The sequence below is a fragment of the Kryptolebias marmoratus genome, linkage group LG6 (genome assembly GCF_001649575.2).
Source record: "Kryptolebias marmoratus isolate JLee-2015 linkage group LG6, ASM164957v2, whole genome shotgun sequence".
Taxonomy (NCBI): domain Eukaryota; kingdom Metazoa; phylum Chordata; class Actinopteri; order Cyprinodontiformes; family Rivulidae; genus Kryptolebias; species Kryptolebias marmoratus.
The window spans coordinates 13,975,463-13,988,887 of NC_051435.1; the positions used below are offsets into that span (position 1 = coordinate 13,975,463).

The 13,425-nt window shown below is 39.4% G+C and overlaps 1 protein-coding gene across 1 annotated transcript; it reads right to left on the minus strand.

The window, feature by feature from the left end:
• Positions 1 to 1,508: 1,508 nt before the first annotated feature.
• Positions 1,509 to 8,793, minus strand: slc5a3b (solute carrier family 5 member 3b). Its single transcript, XM_017422755.3, has 2 exons — positions 8,552 to 8,793; positions 1,509 to 5,118 (listed from the first exon to the last, which is right to left on the minus strand). Exon 2 carries the CDS (start codon positions 4,837 to 4,839, stop codon positions 2,716 to 2,718), a length of 2,124 nt encoding a protein of 707 aa, XP_017278244.1. The 5' UTR covers positions 4,840 to 5,118; positions 8,552 to 8,793; the 3' UTR covers positions 1,509 to 2,715.
• Positions 8,794 to 13,425: the final 4,632 nt, after the last annotated feature.

A 13,425-nucleotide genomic window follows, 5' to 3' on the forward strand; every position in this document is an offset into this window, starting at 1 on the left:
AGAAGCCACTGATGTTGGCTTTTTGATTGGCTGACTGTTCACTAAAGAAGCTTGGGCTCACCCAATCCACGTTTTGCTCTGAGCAGATTAATACGGTCTTGCTGAGGTTTATATAATCCTGGTCAATAATACCAGAGAGCTCCATGTATAGAAAACAGAAATGAACATGAGGGAGGTCCCTAAAATTCTTACACATTTCATAACTACAGCTCAGTTAAGCAGAAAGCTTCAAGTCTTTAAAGACATATAACACTGTAGTTCTAATAAGGTTCCTAAATAAAAAATGAACAAAAAGAAGAGTGCAAAAAAATTTAAACTGTAAATTATGGAATCACCTGATGTTTGTATGATTGGAAAATAATTGTTTCCCTGTTTCTAGTTTCGCCCGTACGTTTCTTTGTAATCAAACTACTTTGTGCTATTTTAATCATTTATATAAAATATTAGGCTTGATTGGGAATGCTCTGCTACTACGACTTTTAGTATTTGTAGCTTTTAAGCTTTTGAAGAATTTAACTTTATTCACACAAAAAAATTACCATAAAAAGTACACTGAGTTCCTCTCAACTGCTTCAAAAACATTGTTCTCTGAATCTACTTTACATGCTCCATTTTTGACGTTTTATGCCTCATTTAGTTTTTAGCTGCCGTTTTGCTCATTTTAGTTCAGCTCTGCTTGTTTTAAGGTTTATAATTCATTTTCAGCTTCAACAATTTTCTGGAGTCATTGAGCATTCACTGCATTTTCACAGAAAATGCTAATTTCTCTAGATAAAAGTTTCCCTTGGTAGTTACACAAATTAGCAGTGCTTAATAAAATTTAAATAATTTAAACTGATTCCAATAAATAAATCTGGCTTCATATTAGTCAGTTTGTTCATTTTTTTAAACTAATTCTTTCGGAAAATAAAGAACAAAAAAAACATTTGGTCTCAACAAAAACTTTATTTGTAGTCTCTAAAAATAAAGTACATAAAAATAACAATGTATATTCTCTCAAATAAGAAAGAAAAAAACTTTTAAAGCTTTTTCCCCATAGAGCAATCATCCTTTTTTTAACCATCAAACATATGGGATGACGCGGATAATGATCGGCCTGTCACATTCACACACCGACACTTTGGACTGAGGTCGAATCAACACTGGTGTCAAACTCCAAATGCATTCAAGCAGCATTTTTCTTTTGTCATTTTGTGTTCTGGGGAGTTCGGTTTTTGAGATGTGGGCACGCTATGCTGCAAGGTAGAAATGATGACCTCAATCCAGAAGTCGGCCAATTTGAAAACTAAAAACATTCCCACTGAACACAATATGAGCAGGCTCCTCTAGCAAAGTGCTAATCCTGACATATACTGGATGTCATTTCTGTTTTGTATCATCAGTCTCCATTTAATGAAAACATACTGCATGAAAAAGATTAATCTTTTTTATATAGATTTAAAGAAACATGGTATTCACTTAACAAAATCTTTAAGACATGAAACAACTTGTCTTCTTTGTATTTTTTCATATATATATATATTTGTATCGTGTAAGCCTTGCACGATAAGACACATTTGGTAGGAGTTTTATAGAAAATGCACTTGAAAGTAGAGTAAATGACGTCTCAGCACTGCAGTGCACTAGAAACACACAACACACAGGAGGTACACAAGAGACAGCCTGTTATAAAAGAAATCTAAATTATGGCTGATGAAATGAGCCCTGAAATCTTTGCACACAATGTTGACAGAACGCAAAAGACTTGAGACGCTTTTTCCAAATTGTGTGAAACAGAAAATGAGCACTAATAAGAACCGATACAGAATCACGAGCGTTAGTATCTTTGTTGCTAGAAAACAAAAGTGCAATTTCAGCTGTACGTTGGTTATGAACTATAACACAAAATACAACCACCAACAAATATTTAAAAACACAGTAGTGGAAAACACAGTATATAAACCAATAAAAATAGCAATAGAGCTCCAGATACAACTGGAATTTGGTCATAGTTAACACTCACTACACACTCAATTCAAATGTACCATTTATATTTTCTTGTAAGAAATGAACTTTAAATGAAAAACAGAAAACCCTTCAGTATTAATATTGTGCTTCTTTTTCCCACTGCTGAGCTGCAAAACTTGAACACATTTCTTAATACTAAGTAGTAGCTGTAAGCTTGATTAAGTGCGACTAGATGAAAACACATTGAGTGGACCAAGTCAAACCAAGAATTTCAATAATCACCGAAAACAATACAGTATATGCAACGCCAGCAGTGAAGCAAATCCTCTTGATGTTTTCTCTTGGACCCCTTTGGAAAAAAAAGGTTTGGATTATACTTTAACCCATTCTCTCAAGCACAAAACTAACAAAAACTACATTTTTAAAAAAGGCAATTATTATATTCACTATTAGAACAACAATTCTAAAAATCCCAGTAGATGCCTTGAATGCAAGTTTAAGAACAATAGGATTCAAAGTCATATAGAAGTATAATTTTTTTAACGTGGAGAAGCTTTACTCATTTAAAAATGATAAGAATAAGCTTAGATCCATGTTAGAGAGCTACAAAAGACAACTGTAAATATTACAGAGAAGTTCTTAATTTATATATATTTCACTGATGTAACAGCTCAAAAAAAAAAAAAAAAAAAAAAATCTCTTCTCACATATCTTACATCATCATTAAATTTCTCACATTAGTTCCAGTTAGTTCAGTGCAAAGTTCAGCTACAGTGAGAAATAAACAAACAAAAAAATGCCCACAGAGCAGACCACAACCAGGGCCAAGTTGAGGAGAAGTTTAATTCTTGGAGGCTCGTACAGCATCTTTGCAATAACTCGTTCGTCTTCTTGCAGAACTTTCTGTGGAGCATTCTGTGGTTCTTCTTTATACCCACAGAAACTGTCAAGTACACGAATGCACAGGTTTTTCTCATCTTTTCCCTGACAACCTTCCTCAGCTGTGATCATCTCCAGCCTTCTTTCAGCAGGGGTGCTGGCAGGGGACGTGTCTGTGCTGGGGGTCGCTGGGTCGTGATCTGTATGTGGGACCAGAAGCTTGATATCAGCTCCGTCTAAGTTCCTCTCTTTTTTGACATCTGGGGGCATCTCCTTGTAGAGACTTCCATTGCCGTTACATTGGCTCTTCTCAGTCAGTCGATACATTTCATCTTGGCTGTTCACAGGAACCTTTTTAATGTGGCTGAGCCCCCAGATTGTGGTGGTGCGAATCTGCTCCTCCTCTGGTGGAGCAGTGCACAGACTGACCACCACCGCCACCAGCCCTGAAATCCAAAACAGCCCGGCCGCAAAATACATGTAGTGAACGTGAATAATGAAGGCAGGCCTGTTGTCTGGCTGGTCGCAGAAAGGCTGGCGGTAGATAAAAGCTAGGATCAGCCGTAGGGTGCCGAGTGTGAAACCCGTCATGCCTCCCCAAAAGGCACCTGTTTCGTTGCACCTATTCCAAAACACACCGAGCAGAAATAGGGCGGCGATTGGCGGGGTGAGGTAGCCAGCAACTTCCTGGATGTAGACATATGTCTGTCCACCTTGCATCTCGATGATAACAGGGACCCAGGCAATGCTGATCAGAACCATGACCACAACAAACATGCGGCCCACAATGAGCAGCTCACGCTGAGAGGCCTTCTTCCGAATAGTTTGGTAGATGTCCAGGGTGAAGATGGTGCTTGAACTGTTAAAGATGGAGTCAAGATCACTCATCAGAGCAGCTATCATGACGGCCATCATAAGACCCCTGAGTCCCACAGGCATCACTGCCATGACCAAGCGTGGGTAGGCAATGTTTGAGCAGCCGGCTGAAGAGCCACATACGGACATGCAGTGTTCTGGCCCGATGCAGGCAATCTCATCTGCAAACATGATGCGGGAGATCATTCCTGGAATGACTATTACAAACATAGGCAGGATCTTGAGAAATCCAGCCATGAGAGTAGAGCACTTGGCATGAGCAATGTTTTTCGCAGCCAGCACTCTTTGAACAATGACCTGGTCTGCACACCAGTACCAAATGGATGCAGGGGTCTGACCTAGAATGAAACCTGGCCAAGGGTTATCTTGATCCAGGGGACCACGAAGGAGTCGTAGGGAGTCTGGTTTGGGGTGAATGCGACAAGAAGTTGAATAAGTGAAGTTTCCAGTAGCCATAATGGCAGTAACATTAGGGACCGCCTGCATGTACTTAGTTCTGACACCTTCTAGCCCACCCACTTTTATGAGGCTCATGATGGTTAAAGTTAGGGCTCCACCAATCATCAACACTGCCTGAAGGGCGTCTGTGTACAGCACTGCCACCAGTCCCCCAGTCACAGTGAGTAGAGCAGTCATACTGATGAGCAAAACAATAGAAAGGTAGAGGTTCCACCCCAGCGACTCTTGAATGAAGAGCGCACCGGCATACAAGTCCACAGAGAGCTTGGTAAAAACGTAAAGCAACACGGACAGACATGCAAAGTAAAACCTTAGCCTGTTCCCACCGAAGCGTTTTGACAGGTAGGCTGGCATGGTGTAGACCCCTGAGTGTATGTACACAGGGATAAACACCCAGCCAAGCAGCTGCAATAACAAGAGCGCATTGAATTCCCACGCTCCTACAGCGAAGCCGCTTGCTGCTCCTGACCCAGCCAACCCTATAAAGTGTTCACTGCCAATGTTGCTGACAAACAGCGATGCACCTATCACTATCCATGTCATGGAGCGTCCAGCCAGGAAGTAGCCACTCACAGTGCTGCGATTGGCTTTCCACATGGCTAAAAGCCCGACGACTAGCACCAGAACAAAATACGCTGCCACCACAGCAATGTCCGCTGATTCCATCCTGGACCGCATTTTTACGGATTAGGTCTTCAGCCTCTCAGTTAAATGAAAGCTTCCCAAAAAAAGGGGGGGGGGGGGAAATATGGAAATGCACTCAAAGATTTAGGTGTGATGTAGGTAGAAGAAGCAGCTGATGTGCTTAGTTTTGGTTTGCTGTCAAAACTGAAGCCGGAGAGGGATCCACCATCAGATCAAAAACACTCAAGGGGGCGTTCCACCGGCACAGAGGTCATTTTAGTTTTATGAGGTCGTTGCAGGCCACTGGTCCAGAAAAGCTATGGTTGAATATTCCTGCAAAACAACAAAGACAAACATTTCATTAGCATCTTGGTTCAGTTTGGAAAAACACTGGACAAATGAATTACAACAGCTACGTTAAACAGACAGGACAGAAACATAAAGTTATAACAAAAATACAGGTTTTAAAATGTATATTCACCTAAAAAGACATGATTTAAAACAATCAGAAGTCAACAAAGAAAATGATGATAGCATATAACAGATAAACATTAGGATTTTAAAACTGTAATTGATTTGGGTTTTGCAGTATTTTTCCAGTGGCACAAAGAATTGGACTAAGCCTCCCTGAGATTTTCCTTTTAATCTTTTTAAATACAACTGTGGCCACGCCAGTGTTAAAACTTCAAAGAAACCTTATGTAAGAGGAGTCAAGAAAACACAAAACCATGATGGCAACAGCTACACAGCTCCCACACGGCCTAACATGCACAAGGACTTTTGTCTTCAAGCAATAATAAACCAAAAAATTCTCAATAATTTATGTATCATTATGTACAAAGGTACATTTTTTTCCTATACTGTTTATTTTTAGAATCTCTTGTGTGGATCTTGACTGCAGAATAAAATAGATAAATGATGATCTTCTAATCTTTTTATGTGTGGATTTCTGTTAAAATGGGTTTCTTTAGTCCTGTGATGGTTTAAAGGCTGTCCTCAAAGATAAGCACCACCCTTTGACATGAACAGTTAAAGCAATTTGAAGTGTCTTCAGTCTTAGTGATTATGGTCAGTGTTGTCCAGTAAAATATTTTATACAGCAGTCTGACACAAAAGAGGGGTGCAGTTTGATGTAAGTTTTTGTAAATGTACCATCAAAGGTATAAACTGTGACTTATGACCTCCAACCATGTCAAAAATAAAGTGTGAGTTTGGAGTTTGGAGGATTTATAAGCTTAAAAGCAAAGATAATGACCATAACTTAACTTTGAGCCGGAAAACGCACTCAGCACAACTTAAAGAGATAGTTCGTATTGTTTGAAGTGGACTGTTCTAGATAAGTTTCGAGAAATGGTTTATTTCTGGCTGAACAACAAGTTAACAGAGTCTGAATGAGGCCAAGACTAAAGTGGATTTCTGCCATCCTAAAACAACTCCAATTTTTTTAAATTCCAACGCAGTTTGCGCAGCCACTAATTTTGAAACCTTCCCAGCACCGTCAACTTTGCTTCATGCAGTTATTCCTGCAGAAATGTTAGGATACCCATGCAGTAAGTGCCCCAGGCTGCGATGTTACAGCTAGCTGCTGCTATTTGTGCCATGCAACAATTGACAGAAATGTCAAGCTTAATAAAATGGTGTTCACATAAATAAAGCAATAAAATCTTTCAGACTAGAGCCGTTTTAGGGTGGCAGCATTCCATTTTGGTTTCAGTCCCGCTTGGACTAAATGTTAGCTTTTCAGTCTGGTCAGAATTAAACTTTTTCTCCAAATTGAGGTCATTTAGCCATCTACAACAGTTAAGATATTAATTGTTCGGAGCCTTTCCACAGAACTCTCCTTTAAATGATCCAAACTATTGCTATAAAGCTGCTAAAGTTATAATTATTTGTGCTCTCTTTATAAATGAGTTAAATAAATCAAGTAATTTAGTCTGATTGATCCAATTAGTTCCAAAGTCAGTACAAAATATTATACATTGGGGTGTGAGAACATTAGTTTTATTGCCCATCACACCCAACCACACACTTGGATGTTTGGCTTCTCTTGAGCTTTGCACTTTGTCATGCCTGGCAAAAAATAACCCCACGCCTTTTTCCTCACAATCATGAATCAAAAGCATCTCTCTCTTTATAAAAGAAGTCTTTGGTATTGTTGTTCTTTTTTTATATATATACCCAGTCACTGTGGAGGCCTGCTCTCTCCATGTGTTTGTCATAAACTACTCAAGAGACTCTGGCTCTGAAATATTGCAGTGTTATTCAGTAGATGTGTTTGACATTTTCATTTGGAAAGTTATATAATGCAGGATTAAAACATAATCGCTGTTTGCCAAATGTACCAGGACCTACCACACAGCCCTCACTCGACTGAATGCAAAAGTAACTACCAGTGTTGACAGCTTTGCTTTCTACACGTAAAAGGATGAACAGCTGTCAAGTTAACTGTAAAAACCTGTACAAAAACAGGTTTGTACTCTGAAGTGAACTTTGATTGTTTTTCCACCCCAATTCAAGAGGAAAACATTTGAACTTCCTGCCCTAAAACATAGTCGTCTGATGCCGACAGCCCCCTTGTGTGGTCAGGAAGTCAGTCGAATAGCAGACCATAATGCATATTGAATATTGATTTCACTGAAAAGCTGGGGGGGGGGGTGCAGGTCCAAACACGGGAATCGATCAGAAACAAAGGGTCAACATTTGAGTGCAGTCCTCTTTGAAAGTGCTGAAAAAATGTGGGGCTCTGTTGACCTGTGATTCCTGGAAATAACTCAAAAGACGGCATTCCTGCACACGAAAAGACACAAAGGGAACTGAATGAATGATAAATTTGACATACAGGTCTGTTCTTGAGGAGCAAAGCTCATTGCATTTGTCTTTTAGTTAACTTCCGGATATTTTAGTTGGCGCTTAGAGATATTTACAAGTTTATCTCCCAAACATTGGTAATAAACGGGCACTCCAAATGCCAGAAGCACAACAGGCTGAGTCATAAAACAGGTTCAGGTGTAAACAAGAAGGTGTAAATCATGCCACTCAAACAAATCCAAAACAAACCAGACACACATGGGAAAACGAACTTATTCTGGCTTTTGTTTAACAACTAAAGGTCCCACTGAGATAAACAGTGAGTTACTCCATTAGGTGAGCGGGGAAAGAGCTGGGCTCGAACCAGCAACCTTCCGATCAGCGCTCCGACTTTACGAGCCACACAGATCCGTCACGAGCGGACTGAGCGCCTTTTTCTGCCATTAGGGGTTAAAAGTGAGGCAGGTAAAGACCCGCAGCTGACGGGGGCGTGGTGCGTGGAGAACAATGAGCCTTTTAATTAAAAGACAGATGCGAATGTCAGCCAGAGAGGAAAAAAGGAGGAGGAGGAAGAGGAGGCGACACCAGACACCGATGCACCTATCAGGTGGCAGGAAATTTCTGGAACAGACTCATTCATACGACAGGAACTCCTGCGCAACGACAGGAAGCTTGTATTTGTCTAATCTGCCACTTTAGTCATTCGTGAGATGAGATCTGAGCACCACATGCAGGTTTGAAGCGGCGTGTTTTGTTTTTTAAGTCAGCCTGACGTCCGCGGGAAAAAGTAGTCCGCCGCGACGTTTTATAAGACGTGACTGAAATAAAATAAAAATAAAAATAAAATAAAAACACAGCTTCACGGGTTCGCCGTTCATGTTTTATTATTTGTTTCAATGAGAGGGAAACTCAGAAGATGACGAGAGAGGAGGGGAGGGGGGAGGTTAAACTCACTCACCGGCTGCATGGGCAAAACACTCAACAGACGCGCCTGAAGGAGCCACTTAAAGTGGATGACGAGGATGACGAGGATGATGAAGAGTCCGGAATAGACGCGCTCGCCGGTTTTCACGCCGCTTCTCTGAATCTCCCAAAAGATGCGTGCTAGAGTGTGACCCGGACATACGGCTGCCTCCTCGGTGTTCCGCTTTTCTTCTGTGACGCTTGTCTGACAACGACGCCCAACCCTCTTCCTCCTCCTCTTCCTCCTTCGCCTCCTTATAGGCACCCGTACGAGTCCACGCCCCGCACGTGTGGTACACCCGTGACGTGTTTCGGGACGCAGCGAAACGCCTCCCTCCCGGTTCATCACCCGCGGCTAATTACCGACATCACTGACTCCAGCATTAACCTACCTACCTGATTACATAAGTTTAAAGAGCGCGCGCGCGGGTTAGGGGAGTGCACGCGCGTTGTAGTTGGATGTAGTCCAAACGGAGCAGGCAGGGTCTTCAAAACACACCAATCCTCCACCCCCTGCTGCTTCTTTCAGACATCCCCCAGGAGTTCAGGTTCGTTTGAGGACAAATAGCTCTTAAATTCATCCTGACAGTAGATGCTCTTCATCCAAGAAGTAGGCATTAATCCATATAAGCTCCAGCAGTTTATTTATAACTGGGGAGAGGTGCGCGGGTTTTTACCCTTCAAACAAATCGTAGCCCTGCCAAATCTTTCTCAAAACCACACAATTGGCTTCTGCTTAACCCAGATTAACGTTGTAACAATATTGGGTCTATCTGACCTGTTGCGGGTTACAGAAACTGCTAGATCTTGCTCCGACCGACTAATTGAAGTCTGACACCTGATCCAACCTGGACACTAAATCCAGCCTGATTCAAACGTGGAAAAATCCAGAAACTAGCTCTTTTGGAGCAAGTTTCATTTACACTTCTTTTAAGTTCGGATCAAATAAGAATCTGCGTTTTTTTTTTTTTTTGTAAAAGTCTCCAAAAATGTTGAGGTTTTGCCAGTAATATTGTCCACTTTAAGCAGCACGTTTTCATTTTGCAAAAAAAAAAAGACCTGGCACTGTTGGAGCTATTCAATGGAATACACTGCTTAGGGGGGCTTGACATTTTGGAACAATAGAGAGAAAAAGAAACAACCCTACAACCACAAACAGTGTTAAATTCATAATTGCTACCGTGCAATACTTGTGTTGCAAAATAATCATAGGTTTCAGGGTTTGTCAAGTATTTTTTTATTGTCATAACTCCCATCAGCCAAATAATCCTCATAGTTATGCATGTGGATGAACTGATCATGCATGTGAGGTGTTGTTGTTGTTTGGATTAAACAGAATAATCTTTTGCATTGTGCCATGCGATAGATTGTAAAATGTTAACCACGTGTTGCATTTGTAGCTTTAAAGCTGCAAATGACAATTAAAAATCACGCTTTTACTCTTGTTCCCATTAATATTAGCATTATTACTGATAATAAAAACAGAACATAATATATTAATTATTATAATGTAGCTATAATGAATGTAGTTGTCCTTGTCATGTTTTGTCGTAATTTTATCTTTATTTGGCCTCGAAAGTCAGATGAAAATGCGGTTAAACTGAGGTGACTTTCAACAAAACATCCTGCAAGACAGACATGGCTTTGCATATCACTGGTGGGGGGGCGGGACACAGGGTAAATTTCCACTCACTCCTCTAGACAGATATGTTGGAAATTTCCATTTCGTGTAAAACTTTATTTCCCAGCAGCCTTTGCGCGGCAGCGGCCGTTGTTGGTTGTTGAGCGGCGGCGCGCGCAGGAGGTGGGCTACGTCACCGCCGAACGCGGAAGTGGATCCATTCATTCTTCTGTGTTGTGTTTTGACTTTCACTGTGCCATTTTAGGCTCGTCCACGCCTTTGTTTAAGCATTTAATTGTTATAGTTTTACCTGTTTTCATGTTTGAGGCTCTGAAGGATTTTATACGAGCTATTTGGACCACAGTTGCTTTGTTTTGTTGCTTAATTGATTCTTAATTGAATTGAGTGGCTAATTGAGCCTTGTTTAGCATCTACACATTATTTGCTAACATTAGGTGTTGTTTTGGGGTGTAATTAGGATGAGGCATGAAACTGGTGTGCAGTTATCATCTGCTTTGTGGTAATGATCTGATACTGTTATGCTAAAATACCTGACTTTAATGCTTCCAAAACATTCGTTTTTGCATCCATGTGGACATTTGTTTACTTGTTTGTGACACTGAAGATTCTGTGATTCCTTCTTATAAATTATTAAGAAGCTGAACTGTTTGCTTGACATACTGAACAACTCAGAATCATACTTTTAGGCAGAAAATTGAATTTGATGTATATTTGTGTACTTTTTTAAAAATCAACTTGTGAATATTTACAAGCCAAACAATCAGCCAAATGGTCACTAGTTGAAGCCTGGTATGAGTTTGACATTAAATAATTTTAATAATAAATGCTAGTTTTACATAAGTGCATCATTTATTAAAAAAATTGTCAGCCTCAAAGATTTTATTTCTATGTATCTAATGAGTTATAATAAAATGTTGTATATAGTGAAACACTGTGATGTTTTTTCTTTCAAAAATATCTAATGTTATCCTGTGATTAAATGAACTTTTTGTTAAACTTAAGAAAGGATGAAAGCAGTTTAACAGAATGCAACAACAATACAGTTCAAAATCTTGCTTTAGTTGCAGATTGGTGGCATAAAACGAAAGTATGTTTATGTAGTTCAGCAAGTCTACCACCACATAAATCTCTGAAGTTTATATAGCAATGCTGTGGTATACATGTTTTTGTCAAACTCTGCCTAAAAAAAAGATATATAGAGATCTACAGAGGATTAACATCAGAAGAAAATGTTGCTGGTGTTACATGCAGTGGACGAGAAACATTAAATCAAGTATTTAAGGAGTGGTTTCCCATCACATATTTGTTACTGGAGAGCAGTGGGACCTGACATCAAAAAATGTCGTCCTTCATCTTGACAGATTTTTGTTGTTTTTCTTGGCATTTTGACAGAAACCGTTTCACATTCTTCAGTGCGGCTCAGATCATTCCCCACTGGCCTCATGATCTGAAAAATTTCACAGCCAGCCTCAACTTTGGCTTCATGACACAAAGGCTGAATAGTTTTGTTTCACAGTGCTGCAAGTCGAGTTTGACTGGATTTGGAGACATTTGTTTTGCAGGGGAAATCTAAGTTTTTACATCTAGTGCACAAGACTTTTGACTCTGAAAGTGTTTCAACAAAAAGATGCTAAAGGGTGTGTACATATGCTTGAGTAGACGCATGTGACAAAACAAGGTTTGAGGAATTTTCATCATGCCATGGTTTATCAAATCTGTAAATGCTTTGTATGTTTAGCAAAATATATGCATCCAGCTCAACATTAATCTGCATGAAATGACTGACTTCTATTGCATCTTATTTAATTGGCAGTTTGTATATCAGTTTTTACAGCCTCTTTTATGGATTCTTTCAACTCTACTTTTATGAGGTCAAAGGTCACAAAACGGCAGGTTCTATCTGCAAACAAACATTAAAAACTAAACCAGGTGATAGAGAAACGGGTTCAGGGTCAGCCAGGTCCTTTACAGCAGAACCAATTTAAAGTGATAATTAAATGACCTTTCATAGGAGGTGGAAACACTTAACCTAACCAATGCATTAATTTTAGTTTTGGAAAAAAAAATAATTATGGTAATGGTGATTTAAAGTGCATTATAATCCCTGCCACTGATGATTGATTAATAAAAATGCTTTCAAATCAACTACAAAAAGATAATGATTATTTATTTTATCATCAGAATGGTTTAATACAGTGGTTCCTAAACCTTTTAGTTCCTGACCTTCAAGATAACAGCTGCGTATCTTTGATTAAATATGCAAACATTGCAATTAGGTCAATTAAATCAGAGCATAATGATCACAACTATCATTAGACTATTTTTATTTAAGTATGAAGGGAAGTATTATGATCAATTATTTTAAAAATAATTAAGTTTCCGGAAATCATCTCAAGACCTCAAACTTGACATTTTCTGGTTGATAGTGGGGTCTTGACCCCAACTTTGGGAATCACTGCTTTAATATATGCTAACATTGATGAAAGGTTGTGCTTTGTTTAAAAAGTGGAGTTATTGTGCATTTCTGCGTCTTAGTCACGCACAAGATGTTATTTCTATTGAGGGCATCAGTTTTTGTTTATATTCCAGTCAAACACACCAACAAAAGGGCTAATCGGACTTAACGACACGTTAGTACACACACAGATTCTTTACTGTAAACTGTGTGTGAGTTCACAGTTTTGTAGGTGAAAAATCTAATAAGACATGAGCAGCATTGTAGTTTTGTTTAAATGAGGCTGATCAGGCTTATTTATCTAAAGCCAGTTCCTAGAGGTGACCCGCTTATTGTTGGTAGTAAATATGCAACATGCAAACACATCCTTATTTACCAGGAAGTTACTTAAAAAGCTGCTCCTCAGAGGGCAAATAATGCTAAATAAAGATTACTATCTGAAGGGAAGCAACATATCTTAGGACAAGGCTCCTGCAGCACCTTGTTCACCTCAGACCAGCATTTTTTAAACATGTATTTTCTGTCATTCTAGAACCAGCAAAACCAAATTCAATCAATTTATTTGAATTATATTCATTGAACTTACCTTACTCCTAGTAGACTTTATAATACAGAATCCTACCAGACTCTGGGTATACATTGTGCTCTCTAACCTACATATTTTTTGGGAAAGCCCACCAGTTGTCTGTCTTTGCGAAATAATTTCAGCCCAGTTATCAGAAAAATTATCTGTGTTTCAGAAATGGCCTTTTTTGTTGTTGAATGACTTCTC